This window comes from Xiphophorus couchianus, chromosome 2 (assembly GCF_001444195.1).
Source record: "Xiphophorus couchianus chromosome 2, X_couchianus-1.0, whole genome shotgun sequence".
NCBI lineage: Eukaryota > Metazoa > Chordata > Actinopteri > Cyprinodontiformes > Poeciliidae > Xiphophorus > Xiphophorus couchianus.
The window spans coordinates 18143636-18164044 of record NC_040229.1 but is presented as its reverse complement, the minus strand read 5'-3'; the positions used below and the strand labels follow the sequence as shown (position 1 = coordinate 18164044).

The window sequence follows — 20409 nt, the reverse complement described above, 5'->3', positions numbered from 1 at the left end:
AAACTTCAAAGCAACTTTGCAATCAGAACATTAGATTATTTCTACCAAAACCCACTCAGCTACTTTCTGTACATGCTTAACCCTTGCAGAGTACTGGGGGTTATCTTCAGGGGTCAACGGGCGAAGCCAATCTATCAGAGACCACGTTACCGTGTGACACTCATGCATGAACACGTTGATAGCCAAGGACAGTGTAGAAGGGCCAAACCAAACACATGTACATGGTTTTGGACTGTGGGATATGTGTTGAGAAAAATAAAGGCATTTATTGGGAGAACATATACAGGAGGGGCAACTATTTTCACTATAGAATAAAAAATGAGGAAGAGGGAAAAAACTGAACCTTTAGCATATTTCTTGTGCTATGACAAGTTCACAAGCCCTAGCTGACTTTGAAAGACTGTGCTCTAAATGGTAACAGAGTAGTTAAACAGCACCACCTGCTGGGAAATGTAGATATGAACCTAGGAAGAAATTAGAGCATACCTCAACCTGATAAAATATTTTTTGCCATTTGTGTTTGATAGAAAAGGCAACAACAAATTAGCAATTAACACTCTGACCTCTACACTGGCCATCTATGTCCAGTTTGCTTGTTTTTTGTTAGTTTGTTTAACCATTTTAGCTGCTACAGTAAACTTTGGATGTAATTTCCCAGGCTGGGCTTGTTCTGGATGAATACTTTCTTTTTGTTTGAAAAATGATATGCAAATATTAATATAAATATATAGCATCATGTCATCTGGTAAGCATTTAACAACCTACAAATAAGTATGATCATCTTTGACCAGTTTTCTGTCTCTTTACAAAGAATATGTACTACAACTGTTTAATTGAAATTGGTATAACAACAATGACACTCACTTAAGATGTTAATGTTCTAAAAAAAATCCATTCTGTTAAAGGGAAAAAATATTTTAATCTGTGACAATTGCATTTTGGGAATGAACAGATTTCTAACATTTATTCCAACTAATTATTCCAGCATCAACTTTCCAGAGTTCTGTCTTTACTGTATTTAATTTTAAAATAAATACTAAATTGATGTTTCTACAGAGGGCAGGCTTTAACTATGAAGTCTGGAAAAACTAAAGATTGGGAGGGTGGAAGAATGCAAGTTGTGAAAAGAGTAGAGAAAAACAGAGGTAAGAAAGGAAGCACAAAACAGACAGAAAACATAGGCAGCCATTTTGCCCCTCAACAAACTGAATGGATAGTAGCTGTGAACAAAATAAGAGGTTTAAAAACAAAAAGAAGCAGCTTGGTTTCTGTTTACTTTGTTCTTTATTACACATTAAATAGGAGTGGTAAGATTCATGGCAAAAAAAGAGACCTTTTTGAGATCAGATCACCACCTTACATCACCCCACAACAGGTATACTGTAAAGTGGTCATTCATTCCACTCTGCAGACCTGGACCCAGACACACTCTCCTGTCACAAACACAGAGCGGAGCATAACTCCATTAAAGCAACATTCATTAAAGACACACCAAACGAAACGAAGCACAATTTACAAAACATGAAACCTTTTCGGTATCACAACTATACAAAGGATATTAAAATACGATCCAGGTATAAATGATACATTTCAGAAATCAGCTGTTGGCACACAATAAAAGGAGGATCATCTCAAACATTACAGTAAAACTAAATTTAAAACGTATCCTTATTATTAGGAGGATCTCATTAAAATTGCATCAGGTATTTATCAACTTCATGGAAGAAAAAACAGGAGGTAATAATATAGCAGGGTCAAAATTCATTAATCCCAAATGCAAAATCCCAATTTTCTGTGACATAAGCATTTCACCCCTAAAACTAATTTGTGCATTTCTTAGGTACAACTCAGGACAAAATAAGTGTCTAAACGTAGCACCTAAGGTAATGATAAAAGGCAAATAAAAACACTCAGTCTGTAGATACGATGACAAAGGTGACACGGGCTGACCTGAGAGAAACTAGGATTAATTGTTTGGATTAACTCAGACATTTATGTCTAAAAACCTATTTCATGGCAATTTGTGCCTCATTTTAAAAACATCCATTCCAATTATAGAGAGGTGGCCAATTTCAAACACCTCCACACGTTACTCCTTAAAGTGTTAACAACCTCCGGGACTCCGAACAGAGTCAAATTTTCCTTGCAGCTTTCAAAAAAAGTTTCTATTCTGCTACAAAACAAATTATTTTTTACATCTTAGCAAACAGTTAAAATGTAAAGTCTTCAGCTGGGAGGATGAAGACAAGTAGAAATGAAATAATTTTTTTTGTAAGGATCTTATTAAACAAGGCCTAAAACTCTGCAACATAAAACAGCATTGGGTAAAAATCATCGATCTTTTAAATCTTTCATTTAAAAAAAAAGATTCTTCCAACAAAAGATATTACTGAACGCTCTTTATTAAAAACCTGAAAATTAGAGTCTGAGTTCCTCAATGCATCAACCAGAGGCAGTTTGTAATCCCCATGTCATTAAGGACACAAAGCATGCAAGGGAAAAAACAACACATTTTCTCATTTAGGCATGAAATCACTCCCCACACAATACAAAGCAATGACAATTTTCAAATTAATTAATTAATGGCTAACTAGGGTATTAGACACTTGGGGCAGGGGGAAAGATTAGAAATCTGCATGCATACTTATCAGTGACAAAACTAAGGGGTAGGAACAGGTAAGAGATGGGGAAATTCCACAGTGGCTGGGACATTTGGACCTTACTGGGCTCAGTATTGGTCTTTTCTCCAATACAGTTTATCTACACAAACGGGATGAATTCTCATTCTTTGGCATCCCAAACAACCAAAGGTGGTGGCATTTCAGTAAAAACAACTGAGTCATAATAGATAATTTGTCAAATATAATTGGTAATACAGTTTTCTCCTGGTTGGGTAACAATGTGAAAAATCCAACATAATTGCTATATTTTCAAAAAGAGACAGAGAGAAAAAAATCTGGCTCATCTGGTTCTTACAGGTCAGCATCTGGCACTACACTGGAAATGAAGCTTATTGATGTCCGAAGGGAAGAATCAAGTAGGGGTTAGTATTTATTAAGGAAGGTTCGAACAAAAAAAGGCTAATAATTTAGTGTAATGTACAAAATGTTATTACTTTGAGCTGTTCAACATTGTTGTTTTTTTTTTTTTGTTTTAGTCTGTCTTGAAAAAGGGAGGGTAGTTATTCACATGAGTATACACTTTGTCTTGGACTTCTTTTTCTTCTTTTTGCCCTCCTTGCTCATCTTCTCCTTATGCTTTCGGATTTCTCGGACTAATGTATAAAAGGCATCATCGACGCCCTGGAAAGAAAAAAAACAAAACAATTGGTCATTCTTAGAAAAAGTTACAAAATTAAGAGTGAGATACTGAACCTTGCAAATGTATGCACACACCTTAAGCTTTTTCACATGTTTACACAACAACCACAAACTTAGGTTTATTGAAACACCAGAAGGTGGAACAAATATGTCGAGTGGAAAGTAAATGACAAATGATGTTAACATTTACTTTATCAACAAATAACTTGGAAAGTTTTTTGCGGATTGAGCTTTGGCTGCTGTTGAAGCTGCAGGTTATTTAGATAATTTATCTAGCAGCTTTGCTTATCTAGTCTCCTGTCTTCTTTGTAAAATAGGTCAAGCTCAGTCAAATAGACAGAGGACACCAAGAACATCTATAGCATCTTATCACAGATTCTCAATTGGATTCATGGCTGGACTTTCATTGGGCCATTCTGGCAGAAAAATATGGCATGATTCAAAGCTGCCTCATGCTGCTGGAAGGTGAACCTCTGCCCTTATCTCAAGTCCTTTGCTGCCTCTCGCAGGTTTTTGTTCACTATTTTCCTAGATCTAGCTCAAATCCGTTTACCCATTTATGCTAAAGAAGAGTGACCCCACAGCATGATGCTGCCACCAACACGTTTCATTTTAAAGTGACGTGTTCAGGATATAATGGAATGTCAGTTTTCCACCACACAGTATTTTCCGTCCAGGCTAAAAAGTTTCTTTATGGTCTAATCTGATCATAGCACCTCCTCCCACTTGCTTATAGCAAACTGCAATACAGACTTGTTCTGGTCTTATTGCCACCCTTCCATAAAGTCCAGTTTGCAGACTGCACCGCTGGTAGTTGTGGTGCAGACAGATTCTCTTCCAGAGTTACAAAAGACCTCATAACTACTTCTCCATTTCCACATGAATTGAACATTGTTCTGAGAGCTTTGGATATCGCTTTGTAACCCAACTCTTAACTTCTCCACGACTTTCTTCCAGTTATTGTTAGAAGTTAGTATTTCTTCCACAGGTTTGCTGCATCCCCATTACATGGCTTGTGGGAAACTGCAAACAAAAGTCTTGGCTTTCTTCTTGCTACTCTTCAGTGACTAAATGATTTGTAAAGTGGACAAACGATAGCTGTCATGTCAGCAGATCCTCCCACCTGAACTGTGGATCTTTGCAGCTTCTCCAGAGTTACCATGGGCTCTGATACTTCATCAGAACTGTCAAAATTGGCTCTCGTTGACGTAGTCGCGTGACAAACGTTGCGTCATTTTGTTAGAGTCATCCGCCTCCCCTTCTCAACAAAGACCTGGTCAAACCATTTCGACAGAGCTCTGCGAGAAGTTTGTTGCAGAAGTGAGCTCGGACAGCAGTATTGATATTTTGTGGGGATTTGGGGTTTGATGTGTACTGAACGGTGTCCCCAAATGGTCTGCACTGTGTGTGTGAATATGAACATCCCAAAAACATGCGACTGCATGTTGAATGTTCAGCTTCGGAAGTGTGGGAGAGCCTTAATGCTCTCCATGACCCGTCAGCTGGGCTGAGTAACCAGGTCTTTGTAGGTTTAACAAACGTGTAGATTTGTTTTGGCCAATAACTTAAAATACATTTGAGGTTGTTGTTGTAATCTGACCACATGTGAAAAGATTTAGGGGATATAAATACATCTGCTAGGCAACGCTAATGTTGCAAAAAAAAATAGGTTGAAATACAACCATCTCTGGTGGCACCATCAGCAGCACAAACAGTAGCTGCAGTCACAGCAGCTAATTTTCCTCTGTCAGATCACAAGTGATTAGTTTAATAACTTGATGGAACACGTTTTTCTTTCTATATTACAAACAATCTTTCTAGCTTCCATCAGACCAATTGGTATTTAATTTGGTAACAGTTGAAACAGCTCATCATCTTTAAGCCCCTCATGTCTGAACTTAATGGGGGCAAGCAGGTTTAACCCAAGGAGTTCAGTTCACAGCTTTCCTTCTCAATTACAGAGGTGAAAATAGGCTTTTGTTAATGCAGCTAGTGTCTGCTGATGCCATAGTATCACAAGTGTGAGTACAGAACAGATGGTGCACTAAATGTGACCATCTCCAAAAAAAAAACAGGTTGGGTGAAGAGATTTAAAAAAAACAGCAGGACAATTACAAACCTATTAAAATAAAAAAGAGGGGCTCTGATCTGTGAGAGACATTCTTTGGTGATAACAGATCTGACAGTTTATTGCGTCACATCAAGCATTTCAGCATGATTTAGTCCCACATTGACAATAACGTCCTTACCAACCAGCCCAAACTGCTTTGCTCATTCCCATTTGGACACTTTCACACTGGAGGTTCACCATGACCATTTTCAGAAGGCTTTTTCACACAATAAAACTGTCGTCAATTTGACTTGATTATGGAAACAGAATTTTACAAATGCACCTTCATGAGGAAAGGAAGATGCAAGAATAAACTGTTAAGACTAGTTTAGATTAGGGATGCACAATGTATCTACTTTGATATCGGTATCGGACGATGTTTGTCATGTTTTAACAGCAATATTTATTTCCAATACATTCGCATTGGTGTTTTAGGAGGGAAGAAAGCTGGCCATGTGGAGGTGATGCAGGAATGTAGGATGTTTCTCTGAATTAATCTCAGCTGTGTGATTGTGTCACGATGTTGAAAGGGTAGGAAAAACAACTACACTTTTTCCATACAGATGGAGAGAGAAACAGTTATAGCCGTTGATGGAATTAATCGGCCACACCAGACCAAATTTTCATACTGGTACATCCCTAGTTTGAAAAGCACCCCAGCTGGAGTGATTCATTCAAAGCTGTACAGACTTAATAAATGAACTCAGTGTGAAAATGTCCTTGGATAAAAATCACCTACAATGCAAACAAACACTAAAGGAAGAGGAAATCAGCCGCTTCAGCCTCCTGTTAGAGCGTCACCACAACCCTTACAGAAACCAGCAGCTAAAGCTTTGAGAACACATGAAGCGTCACCGTCCACCGATTCCTCCGTGGGTCCCCCACTAACACAGACAAAGCTGGTTTGTGCGCGGCTGCGTACACTTACCCCTCTCACATCACAACACACTTTTTAAACTTGACACACTTCGGAGTCTTTTCTTCCTTGCTGATCTTATTGAGGCGGTACAGCCTGATCTCCCGTACCAGAGTGTAAAAGGCATCTTCCACTCTCTGCAGTACAAGACACAACTTTCCTCAATGCAGAGGAAGGCAGGGCAACAATACCGTATGGATGCACGTGTTACAGACTACAGACACAAGTGAGTGAAACAAACATTTTGGCCCACTTCATATTCTGCTTGTGGAATCGTTTGTTTTGCCAATCACTTTTTGATTATGAATAATTTGCTCTCTGCAGGCTCGAACAGCAGTGATTATTTCAAACAAAATTATTTTTATTCAAAATATTTATATTCTGATTAGAATCAAACAAACATTGATTCCACTTTATGATTCTGGCTTCTTAAAAGAAGAGATTCACTGATTGCTGTTATATAATGCAAAAAGATTACATAACTTAAAGATTTCAAATGACTTTAAACTGAAATATACGCTTCAAAGAAATAAAAGACTTTCTAAACTAGCATTTCAACTTTTGAATATTAATTTACAGTTTTCTGTTAAATCATAGCTAGTAATTGTTTGTAAGTATCTTACCAGTCAAGCTGAAACTAGCCTATTCATCTGCGAAATCAGTGCATCCCTTCTTTATAGTCCTGATAAGTGATCTTTGGTGCTAAAGAGGTGATGGATTGAGACACACAGATCACAGTCTACTCCGGACAATTTAAATGTGTATTATATTTTTATGCAGTTTTTCTAGTTTCCAAGCCTGTAGCAGCAGAAATAATGATTCCAGTGTAAAACCAGTACATTTGCTTTTCAGAGAAATTCCACAGGAAAAGAGCTATGAAACACTGAGAGTTGCTAAAGCAGGCTTTAGAGATGCACAGATGTTAGACATCTGTTTGCAGGATCAGAATGATTTAAACACTTTTGATTGTCATTAAAGTTAATACATAAATATGTTTTTCACCCAATAACTTATTTACATAACCTACTTAAGTAAGTAAAACTTTGTAATCTAATAATGATGAAGAGGCTTGTTTTTATTTTGAATTTAATGACCTGAAACTGTCACTAATTCTCTTTAGGAGCAGAATTATTTTACTTATTTACAGAGAGGCAAAAATGCCTGGCAAATTTCTTCATGAAGACATTTTTGATTAATTTTCTCTCAATGAAATGACATTTGAAATTCTCATCAGAAATTATGCAAGGATAGATAAAGCCTAAAATTGAGGTGATTACATTTTGGACATTTTAAGACCCTGCAGAAATGCCTTAAATATTGTCCCTCTTTTACAGATATCAAGACTACAGGAGGAGGATGGAGCATTTAAAGGAAGAAAGATCCTAATTGCTGGTTACAAAATTGCAAAATGCTTTTTGGAAGTTTTTCATGAAACCGATCAAGAGCCGTCTTTAGCAGCAGTCCTAGCTTGGCACTGGAATCTTTTTAGTCTCATAAAATGTGTGAATGCATTAGCAGTTTATTCTCTTTTGTGCAAAGCATGATATTTTATCCAGAAAAATCAAATGACATCACCTAAAACTTCACAAATTCCTTGTGAAAGGTACAGTATCTGGTCAGACAGAAACACCGTGTGGACAAAAATTACCGACACATACAGGCAGAGATAGGTGACCAAAGCGGCAAGGAATTATTCACTGCGACATTAATTTCCCCCCACCAGAAGGAACCATGATTCAGGTTGGGTCAGAGGCCAAGAAAAATGTGTTTATAAATCACTCCATCAGCCAGTCAGTTTAACTAAGGCCATGCTCACAGCACACACAGCCTGGACAGCAAATCTTCCAACACTCAGTCACAGTGACCAGTAAGCAGAATCATTAACCCGCCACGTAATTACTGACAGTTTGTCCTTTCATGCAGACACCTTGACACAAATTAACTGATTTGCTGATTAATTATTACTGGGGGCCCTTTGCAGGTGGTCCTAATGACAATATAATTCACAAATCCATGACAAAGTGGCATGCAATAATCACATTATTACCCATAAATAAAAAGAAAAATTCAATTAACCAAAAAGAATTTAATGAGGCTCGAAACATTAACTGGTAAATTTCCCAGCAACATTATTACAAAAAGACCATTAGAGACAGAGGAAGTGACACAGATCAACATCACCACAGTCGCATTTCTCTCCAGAGTTATCTAACATTTTAAAGGACATCTGATAAGATTCTGAGAGTTTATTCAATTTTACATCAAAGTCAATCCTAAAGAAGTCCTGGGAGGGACACTTACCTGCCGTGTTTTGGCTGAGGTCTCAATAAAGGGAATGTCGTAGCTGCGTGCTAAGTCCTGAGCCTGCTTCGTATCCACCGTTCGGGAAGGGAGGTCACACTTGTTGCCCACCAGCACCATGGGGACGTCCTCAGAGTCCTTCACCCGCTTGATCTGTTCTCTGGACAAACACACAAGAAACAATTTTAAGTTTCAGGGCTTATTAAATAATACACTGACAAGGCCACAACTGCTCTCTAGCGAGAAGAAAATGTGTCACCACCACTAATAGCATCACCACCACCAAGAAAGATGCTAAAATTAGTGGTGGTGATTTTAGCATCACCACCACCAATTTTAGCATTTTTCTTAAGCAGAGTTTAAACACAAGACACTTCAAATGTGAGTTTAGTAAATTTTGCATCCACCAAATTGCAATATTGCGCTCATCGATACTAGAATGGTAATTGCAATTTTACACATTTTGCAGCTCTACTTTTTCAAATTAAAGTAAGCTTGTACTCAAAACCAGTAGTTGGGTAATAAAGAAAATGAAACATTAGAGAAATCAGGTGATGTTGTTTATTTGATGATAACATAGGTTGAAATAAATCCACGCCTTCCAGCACACCTCCCTTTCATCTGTCATTATGTTGCTTCCAACTCTTGTGACTTTCATGTTGGACACCGTCATTTTTGCCAGGCTGTGTATTTACTGCAACGAGACTGCGTGAGGCAGGCTGACCACATTATGGCCTAAAAAGTGTGAAATCATGACAGTTACAATTAACCAGAATTTAAAAAGTTTAAAAATTTTATATGATCTTACTGCCAGAAAATGCCAGAAAAATGCATGAGAGTTTTCTTCAGGCACATGGAACAGACTAAAGCAGCTCTGCACACTGCTGGCCAATCTAGCTACAGTTAGCTAAAATAAAAATAAAAAAGCTAATGCACTCTCTCCTTGCCAACAAAATAAATACTTTTTAACTGTTTTTATCTGTTTAAAAAAAATACCTCTTTACATTAAAAAAAAGGAAAAGAGTCCCATCATTTATGTTGCATGCAATGATGTTGCAATGACAACAATTTTGCTAGATGTGTGTCCATAGTTAACATATTTTACTGTGTCTTTGGACACAAAAACTTGCAATTCAGCCTGATCGGTCACATGGAGTGTCAGCTACATGGATGAATTTATAAAGCATTACAAGAATTAATAAGTCATGGTGCAATATATTATTTACTACATCAACAGCATCTTCTCTTCGACTGGGGAAATCATTGATTTACAATTTTCAACAAGTAGAGACGAAGAACTGATGGAGTCTGATTGTTAAAAGGAGGACAGACTCTCAGACATTTCTGACAGCAGATTGTTGATTCTTTAATTGTCTTTTCCACAACTTTCATAATTTTATCCAAAAGCTTCCACAGGACATAAAGATTTGATTAAATTTGTAATACTTTGGCTGATAGAGCAGTGATTCCACACCACGTCCAGAGTCCACAGCCCATCTGGTCTCCCAACTCACCTATAGTGGTGAATGTCTTCAAAGGACTTGGTGTTGTTGATGGCAAAAACACAGAGGAATCCCTCCCCTGTCCTCATGTACTGATCCCTCATGGCGCTGTACTCCTCCTGACCTGCAGTGTCCAGGATGTCCAGCAGACACGTCTCTCCATCGATAACCACCTGCTTTCTGTAGGAGTCCTGAAAGTGGGGCAAGTAAGAAAACCCAGAAACTGATCAGAACTCCGGAATCATGAGACAGCAGCATTCGGTAGGTGTGATTTTACAATAAAAAACAAAAACTGTGCTTGGAAAACTATATTAATGACTGGTGACAGTTTCTAATATATTTGTTCTTTATTAAGGCCCATCTCTAAATGCATTACTGCACTGTATTTTCTGGAAGAGCTCAAATTACAATAATGTCCCAGGCACCGTCACAGTACTCCTGTTGTTCATCGCACCGATGGCCACATTCAGACGGTAGCACCAGAAATAATTACCAACTGCTCCCGTGACAAGCAATACCCTCAGATGCTATCTTGTATCTAAGTAATCTATAGGCACGCTCCAACCTGCCACGACACATCAATAATTGACCGAAAGCATGACAGGAGAGTTCACACAAGAAAGGTTGGCACTCGGAAAAACTGGGCAGGCAGCCAGACATGGAAAGTCATTATAAACCTGTTTAGTGTCCTTCAGAGCTGAAAACCTGTTGAGCCTGTTGCGGACTCCTGGTTTTTTTAGGTTTCTCCTTGTTTTGCACCCATCTATTCCTGATATGTATGCAAAGCCACTTGGATAGTTAGGAACTTGACTAAATGAGCTTTTGCAAAAAAAAAAAAAAAATGTAAATACATCTTTGGTTTTTATACTTTACCTCAATGGTCGGGTCATATTCATCCACAAAATGATTCTGGATGAGCTGGATCGTAAGCGCGCTCTTGCCGACACCACCAGCTCCCACCACAACCAGCTTATATTCTGTCATGATTTACCTGGGAAGAAAAAACAAAGCATTTATTTAATCATTTTTATACAAAGACAGACAGGACGATGCTCTCATTCCGTTGCAATTTATTGTTTTTGTCTAAGTGTGTGTTATGTCTGTGAGGTCGAGACTGAAGGTATGAGTGGAGAGAAAAGGGGAAAAACATTGCTGAATCACTGGAAATTTAGATTCCACTTCACTACATTTTGAATCTTTATTTTACTATTTAACAACTAAGGAATATCTTTAAATTATACACATCTACGAACTAAATCTTCCAGATATTTTAATGTGTTTTTAAGAACATTAAAGACATGTGAATGTTTTTCACAAACCATGAAACAAAAATGTAGAGGGAGGTCTTCCATTTCAACACAGCAATAAAAGGCTATTTCACAATTATTTATTTTTCACATCAGGAGAAACTTACAGCTGAATAATCTAAAATTTAATATCACTGACTTTTTTAAAACACCAACAGTTTTGATAAGCAATTCTTCCATTTCACTAAGCAAAAAAAAAAAATTCAAATCTTCAACTGAAGATATAGGAAGTAAGTTGGGTCTAGTGTAAAATCAGGACATTTGAGATTAAAGTAGCTTTTTTTTTTTATTTGTTCATAACTAAAAAAAAAAATTTTTAAAAAAACATAACAAAATAAGAGAATAAGCAGTGATTTAAAAGAAAATGCAGATTATAGCAAACAAAAACTTACGAGAAAAAATATGAAGACTTCAGTTCAAAAATACAATTAACATACATCGTTTGCACATGCATTCAAATCCTAATCCAGGACCTAATTGAGTCCAGCTTTTAAGACCACAAAGGCTCAATAGCAGAGACTAACCCCAGGCAGAAATCTATGACATTACATTAAAGCTCTAAAATTGACAAGCGACTGGGAAACTCTCTGCTGTCTGGCTGCTTTGTGGAGCAACATCCATCAATAGAGGCAGATGGCCTTTACAGAAGTTACAGTGTAAACTGCAGAAAGCCGACAGCCTGCAGTCAGAGTTGAACTCAAGTAAATGTTAAAGCCCTGATTAAACAGGCAAACGTTAAAAAACACTAAATGGTTTGGTAGATGTGTGATATGCATATTTTTTTCTCTCTAAAGCTATCAGCAGCATGTTTGACATTTAAACTTATGATTAGTGACATAAGGTACAAGCTTATCTGGGACAAATCAGAATGCACTGTTGGCAATGCAACAAAACACTGCAAGGATATTCATCTGACACAGGCTTGGTATGACTTCATGAACATTGTCACCTTTCATCTTTACACCTGATCAAAGTGGAGAGTAAAAGACAGATAGCAGAGGAATCAATTCAACAACAAATGAATGTAAAAGGCCAATAAGGGTGATGGTCATTCAACCTATTTAAATATTTGTAGTTTTTTTAATTGTTTGATTCACTTTTTTGGTGCAAAAAAGAGCCGTTGGCAGACTCTTGTAATTCTTGTAACTCTTGTCAAGTCATCGTGAACTAACAGTAACATCTACTAGCAGGATGTTACTTGGCGTAATGCGGGTTTGACCAGAGGTCAACAGGTCCAAAAACAATAAAAAGGAGTGTAAAGTTAAAAAAAATTACATTTTATACATTTATCTGTACAACTGATTGAAATACTTAATGAAAAGCATATGTATTAACACACTATACTTTAATAAGTGTATGCCTCCAAATAGTTTGTTTACAGCTAAAATGTCAAACAGGTTATTTGACTCAGCCAATTGAGAATTCACTGTAGCACTTCATTACAATAAAATGTTTTTACTTTTGTTTACTGTGAGAATCAAAACAGAAAAATATCCTTATTACACTTTCATTTATTGTAGGGATACATATTGAGAGGGCTCATGATGCAATAAAAAAAGTTTGCTTTTTAAAATACTTATTTATCTAGACTCCTGTATATTCTATATGTGCACTGCTCTGATTGTCACCATTTTCTGCGTTACATTTGCTGTACTTAAAAAAAAAAAAACACGAGTTATCACCTGTAATTGTGAAAAACATTTAAGGGTCATATCTTGAAGTGGCAGAGATTACAAAGAAATATTCCCAGTCATCATAAAACAAACATCAGGCATTACCATTTTAGCATGGAAACATTAGAAAAAAAATGGAATTAAAACACCACAACACAAATATTGACATTCCAAGGATAAAAAAAAGAAATGCACTGATAAACAATGGAAGCACAATCGGAGGAAATGGTAATATGGGACATAGATTTTGCAAATAAACTGACCTAGACTCAGTAATGATAGTAATGGTAATACAGTAAGGTTACTCACTGTGTTACATGTTTGTCTGCCTAAAACAACAGAAGAATTGATTAGGAGTTAATTTAAAATGGAAAGTAAGTTTCTGAAGACTGCCAATTAGGGGTGTGACATCATAAAGTAGCTGCAGACCCATCCTGTAATGTCAGTCTTACGACTTAAAGTCCTTTGCTGTGCCTCAGGTGTGAGGTGGTCTGACCAGAATCACCTGAGGCTCAACATTAGTAAGACCAGAGAGATGGTGATTGACTTCAGAAGGAAGAAGATACCTTCACGGCCACTAAAGATCAAAGGGGAAGTGGTGGAAGAGGTGGAGGATTACAAATACCTGGGAGTTGTAATCGGCAACAAACTGGACTGGGCATCTAACACTGACGCTGTGTGCAAGAAGGGGATGAGCAGACTATTTTTTAAGGAAGCTGAGATCCTTCAATGTGTGCAGCAAGATGTTGGAGACCTTTTATCACAGTGTTGTTGCCGGGGCCATCTTCTTTGCTGCTGTGTGTTGGGGAAGCAGCATCAGAGCCAGCGACTCTAATAGACTAGACAAAATCATCAGGAAAGCTGGCTCTGTACTGGGACTAAGGCTGGAGTCCCTGGAAACTGTGGTGGAGAGGAGGACACTGAAGAAGGTTCTGTCTATTATGGACAATAAATAGCACCCTCTCCACCACATAGTGGACAGACAGCAGAGCACCTTCTCACATAGGCTGCTCCAGCTCTGCTGTCGTAGGGACAGATACAGGAAATCCTTCCTGCCACATGCCATCTCACTGTACAATAAAAGCTAAATCATTGTTCTGCACTAATCAGTCCAATTTTGCACAACTGCACTGTGGCACACTTGCTGTACATATATTTACATATACATACTGTATCTGCATTTTTTGAATCTTTGCAAGGACTGCTCTAAGCTGCTTTTTATATTGACAGCATGTTATATTTTATTTTTATTTTGTCTACAATTGCTACTCAGTGGTGGTTGTTGTGTGTCTTGTCTCTATGCTGCTGTAACTGTGAAATAATTTCCCTGCTGGGATGAATAAAGTAATTCTATTCTATTCTATTTAAATGAGATGTCAGCGAACATGCCAAAGTATAACCACAGTTTTCTAACCACAGCTAAATAGTGCATGAAAGCAAGACCAAGTTAAAGTTTATTTATATAGCACATTTACAAAAACCTCAGCTGACCAAAGTGCTTTGCAACAATCACATCATTTACCTAAATGATAAAACAAAAAATAAAACTGAGTTTTAAAAATAAAGACTATCATAACATTGGCAGAAAATATCAAAAAATAACATGAATAAAACTAAGAGACACTTAATTTTAGTTGCAGTGACTTCCCAAAAACTTAAATAAATTATGTGCCAATATCTGCAGTCTGGACTTAAACTGACCTACTGACTGAGATCACACAGCCCCTCCCCAACCTGTTATTCCACACTGCCAGTCAGCTGAAAGCTAGTGCATTTGTTGCTCTCTTTTAAAAAAAAAAAAAAGACAAATATTTAAAGAGTCATCAGAAACAGGGTTAGTAATAGCATGAAAACTAAAGAAGCTCTAGGCATCATTCTTATTAAGCTTATGCTGTTTTAAAAATACAGCTAGCAAATTATTAGCAACATGCCTGTTACAGGCAGCTGACAGCAAACTGACTACCTGAACCTAATAATCAGTTAATGTTTGCTAGGTACTCAAACTACTGATAAATCTGAGTGTATATATACCAAATTTGTCGTTTAAGTCGATGTATTATAAACAATACATAAATGTTATGGCAGTAATCATGTTACCTTGGCAGCATTGTGAATAATTGTAGTTTTGCTGATTGAAAAATTCCCCAACTGGACAATGTTACAGCTTTTCAAGTCTTTGTATAGAGGCATTTTACTAAGTTATTACATTGTGGGACTCTCATACAGAGCCCATAATGCAGCAGCTGCTCGCCCAAAACACTGAAAAAATACTCACACAGCCTGATCATGTTTATCCCAATAAACATGATCTTGTTTTAAAACGACCTGTTAAATATGGGAACAGAATTTTTCAGTAAAAGCCCTGTGTGGGGTCCAGGTAGACTTTGAGACCTTTTAAAAGTCGACAGGAATTTGATTTAAATCCTGCGCTGCCTACTAGTTAGCCTAGCACAGGAACTCGCTTAAACAATTGAAAGTTAGCTAACCCCGGTTGTTTACGTACATTATCCTGGTGTGTTTCGAGTAAGAAAGCCGTTGAAGACTTTTGCCTGTTTAATGTGGTCGGACACAGTTAATATCATTCATTCAAAGAGGAAAGGAAGCCGCCATTGAGAGGCTAGCTAGGTCTGCAATGCAGGGCCAAGCGGTAGGTTAACAATTGGGCGTAGTTTGGGCTAAAAATTTAAATAGTTTTACTACAACGTCGCAATTGGCTGTTTTAATGACACGTACACCACCCAACACGTATTTGTGGGGGAAAAAAATAAAATAAAACAAAGAATAAAAATGCCTCTACACTATATCTCCTCCGTTTGTTACCTTTTAGAGAGTGAAGTTCCGCGTCTGAAGTAGTGACCAAAGAAGTCAAGCAGATAATCCTCCCGTTTCACTCGATCTCCGCATTTCCTACTTCTGCTTCTCACCAAAACCCCCGCATTCCAGTCGGTTCAACGTCGTATCGGAAAGCAAGCGGGACCATGCAGACGAAAAACAATAAAAAAAAAAAAGAAAGAGTGGAGGAATCAATCGATTGAACTTTCCATCTGATCCAGCGTCCCTTCGGCCTAGCTGCTGCTGCTGCTGCTGCTGCTCAGGCTGGCCCGAGTTACGAGAATATGGGCGGATACCAAGCAGGGCGCACTTTACCCAGAAATCATAGCAGGGAGATTTTTAACCCGTCTGGGGCAAATCGGTCAACCGTCTCTGTAGCAAAATGTGACCCACAATGCGCTCTGCTTTGTCACCTCTGTATGTACATTGCTGTCACAAGCTCAACAAATGTGCTACTGTATTTTATTTAAACAAATTATGCTTAATGTTTCCATTTTTTTCTCTCTATAACAGCGAAATCAAAACCAAATGCAGTTTTCACTTTTGTATTTTAATACCCACATAGAATAATGTGAATATATAGAGCAGTCTGCTGTAGTTTCATGCCCTTCAGGACTCTCACTACTGCTGTTCCTGCTGCTGCTGCTGCTGCAGCGTCAACAAAGCCTAGGGGGCGACTCCAGTATATATAGGTTCTAAATATAACTGGAATGTGCTGGAGGAACGTCATTCCCAAGCATGGAAGTGATTTGCCAATTCCTTGTCAGTTTCCCTACGTATTCACTGGGGCTGCTGCTGCGCAATACTTATGCATGACTAAATGTGAGGCTTGTGACAAAGCCCAGACAACTAATCCACGTTTTAGTGATGCTTGCAAACGTAAAAAAAAAAAATTAAAAAAGACAAAAAAACACTAGAAGGACATCGGGCTAAATAATTTTTGAAAATTGTTGTTTGTGATGTTTTTATGACATTTCTTTTTCCCATCCTTAGCAAACTTTTAAGGATTCATCTTAAGCTATACTTTTTGCAAGTATAGCTTTCAAACAGTACTATCAATCAAAATTTTATTAACAGCCTTTGTACCGTAATTGTAAAAAACTAAAAGAAAACACAAAATATACAATTCGGAATAAAACATAAAATACATCAAATATCTAAAATGTTATTTTCGGTTTCTTCCTAACAGAGTGTAGAAGACGACTGAAAGCCAATTAATAAACACTTATTAATGTCCTTCCCAATGTGCCCAATTTGTTACACTAACAGTTTCTGACCACTAGTAGGCGATATTTATCAATCTCAGAATTTCGGTCCACAATAAATCAGTAGTGGATGGCAATAACACCAGAGACAAAACCTGCCAATATAAACATGCTAAATACATTAATTAGAACCATCCATTAGAAATAGGCAGTTAAGAAGCAGTTTATTTCTTCCACCACAGTCTCACACCATTCTGACCAGTTTCCCTGTACTTGCTGTGGAAAGACATCCCCATAGCATTAGCATTGTTTCAAAGAAAAGATGTTCAGTGTTAATCTGAACAAGCCGAAAGGGGCTGTGAGGACTGAGTCAGTAAAAGCTAGATCTATCCATCATCTATACCAGCTTACATTTGCAGGATCATGAGGGGACAGGTGCTTATCTCCAGTGGTCATTTGGCAGGACGTGGGGTAAACTCTGGACACACAGCACAAACATTTCCACAGCTTGGGATTAGAGAGATCAGTTAGCCTAACAGTATATGCAAACTTCACCCAGAAAGACCCAGCACTGGGATTTAAACACAGGACCTTCTTGCTGCAAAGCAACAGTGCAATTGCTCCACCATGCAGCCCTCAGCAAGAGATGTAGCTACGAAAGCTTAAAACAATTACATAGAGACTTTATGTGACTTCCTTACAGCAGACAAGAGGCACTGAATGTTTAAATGGCATATTGGGATTTTATATTTATTGGTCTACATCATTCAACATTTTTATTAGATATGGTCACAACATAAAAGGAATAAACCGAATACAATTAAAATCAATACCAATAAAAACATGGTTGTATACAGCCAGAATTAAACCTCAAATCCAAGCTCTCTCCCCCAGACAAAAAAAAAGTATTTTCTACAGACATATTCCAAATTTGACAATAAAATGATGATGAATTGATTTTTAAAAAGCAGACCTCTTCTAGGCTCAGTGTCTGCACACCTCATGGTGGGAAAACTACAGTGAATCTGCTAGCATTAACAATGGCTGCATGTTTCACTTAGAGTGACTCACCACTAAAGCACTGTAATTGAAAAAGCCATCATTAACATTATTACTTGCCATTGTGCACCTCAAATATGGAAAAAGTAAATTGTTTTCTTTCATGGAGGTTTTCTGAGTCATGAGAAATGGTGGTTATTATAGTAATTGCCTCACTTTATGCAAGAAGATAAAATAAGAGGAACCTCAAAGCTTTACTGTGTAAGTGACGTCTGAAAAGTGTTTCTAATTATTTTAGGCTTAACAGGTCAAATACTTGCTGGATTTTGTACACCCTAAATTGTGCTTTTGTTTTACATTTATTAGAAGATAAAATATTTTCTGTCACAAGATGGCAGTAAGTTGCTGTTTGTTAGGCAGACCACTACAGGAGCACTTTCCTGTCATCAGCTTCTACAACTCTTTGAAAAACCCTGAATATTAGTAGGAACAAAATGTAATATTTATTTATTTATTTTTACAAGAACTTTTTATTACATTTCAAATACATCCAATGAGTATGAGACTTCTAATTGTCAATTTGTATTTACGACTGAAATGTTCCATATGAAATTAAAAGTTGAAACAAAAATCTAAATAAAGCTTTAGCCTTTATATTTTTCTTTTACATTTAAAGCTATCTTTTTTTATATCAAAACATACTAAATTACATATTCAATTTCTTTTCAAAGACATTTACTTCTAAAGAGATTAATTGTTTCCTTTACAGGTTTATCTAAGATAAGATAAGAGAAGAACTGATTATTTGGGTATACAAAAAACAAGAACAAGACTTGCTGAAGTTCAAGACAAACATCAGAACACAAAATAAAGGAAATTTAAATGTAGCACTCTTGGTGCCAGACATGCAGATCTGACTGTTTTAGAAACTGGTGCTCCATTGGGATTTTCAGGCAGGCACAAGTTACCATCACCAGAGTTTACAGTGAATGATCAAAAAAAAAAAAAGAAAGAAAAGAAACTAATCACTTTTCAGCAGCTGCGTGGATGAAAATGCTTTACTGATGTCAGAGAAGAATAAATGAGCAAACTGATATGAGGTGATGGAGAGATAAAGATTGATCAAATAGCCACTTGTTTTAACCAAGGCATGGGGAGTGCCATCCCTGAATGCACATGTCGAACCTAGAAGCAGATGGGCCACAGCAGAAGCAGACCACACCGAGTGCCACTGCTGTCCGTTTAGGATAAGAAACTAAGGCTATAATTTTCACAGGCTCAACAGAACATTAACAGGCTTGAAAATTGTTGCCTGCTCCAATTTATCTCAATTTCACCTCCAATATTCAGATGGTAGGGCCAGAATTTGGGATAAACAACCTGAAGGGATGGAGCCGTTCTTCCTGATCCCAAATTACAGGGGAACGTTATGAGCCTGCCTGAGTACTGTTGCTGCCCATGTTCATCTCTTTACGACTGCAGTGTATCTGTCTTCTAATGGCAACATCAAGCAGGAGGATGAAGCAGGTCACAAAGCCCAAATCATCTCAAACCTGGTTTATTGAACATGACACTCACTGCACTCCAAAACAGTCTCCGGATCTCAGTCTCAAAGAGCACCTTTGGGATGTGGTGGAAGGGAGGGTTTATATCATGCATGTCAGGCCAGCAAGTTTGTTGCAACTCTTTGAAACACTGAAAATAATAACTTGCTTATGAAAATGTGTTTACCGTAATTTCTTTTGTAACATGAACTTCTGTGATCTTCCCAAATGCACACAGTGTTAAGAGTTGCTTGTCAGGAGCCAGTAAGTGGTCTTTACTCAATTATAGAGGCTGGACATATTTCTTACTCCCATGTTGAGCAGATGTAGAGATCATTGCACGACTAAGGGGTACGATAAGCAACAGGAGGATTTGACCAGCAGTCAATTCAAGGATAATTGTACTGCTTGATTATTGTAAAATATTGTGTTTGGCCAAGAAATGTAAATAACATCTTGTAAAAGGAAATAACTGATTATAAAAGCAGATGTGAACCAACAGATTTTTTACCCATATTTATGTTGGAAGTGAAGAGGAGTTTTTTTTTTCTTCACTTGGAGACTTAAGGGGACCCTAACATGACGTCACTTTCCAAATATGGTAATGATGGGTTTTTGTAGATCTTCACAATGTAACAAAAAAAAAATCTAATCCTCGTAAAAAAGTATAAATTTTTTACATATAAATTAACTTTTTATG

General features: G+C 37.4%; 1 protein-coding gene across 2 annotated transcripts; it reads right to left on the bottom strand.

Annotated features, from left to right (window-relative positions):
* Positions 1–1265: 1265 nt before the first annotated feature.
* kras (v-Ki-ras2 Kirsten rat sarcoma viral oncogene homolog) lies at positions 1266–16256 on the bottom strand. Of its 2 annotated transcripts, XM_028037074.1 has the most exons (6): positions 15950–16256; positions 11023–11140; positions 10162–10340; positions 8648–8807; positions 6359–6483; positions 1266–3302 (listed from the first exon to the last, which is right to left on the bottom strand). In XM_028037074.1, exons 2-5 carry the CDS (start codon positions 11131–11133, stop codon positions 6364–6366), a joined length of 570 nt encoding a protein of 189 aa, XP_027892875.1. In that variant the 5' UTR covers positions 11134–11140; positions 15950–16256; the 3' UTR covers positions 1266–3302; positions 6359–6363. The 2 variants fall into 2 exon arrangements, with proteins under 2 accessions (XP_027892875.1, XP_027892884.1); XM_028037083.1 differs by lacking the exon at positions 6359–6483 and having other exon boundaries at positions 15950–16253.
* Between the last annotated feature and the right edge of the window lie 4153 nt (positions 16257–20409).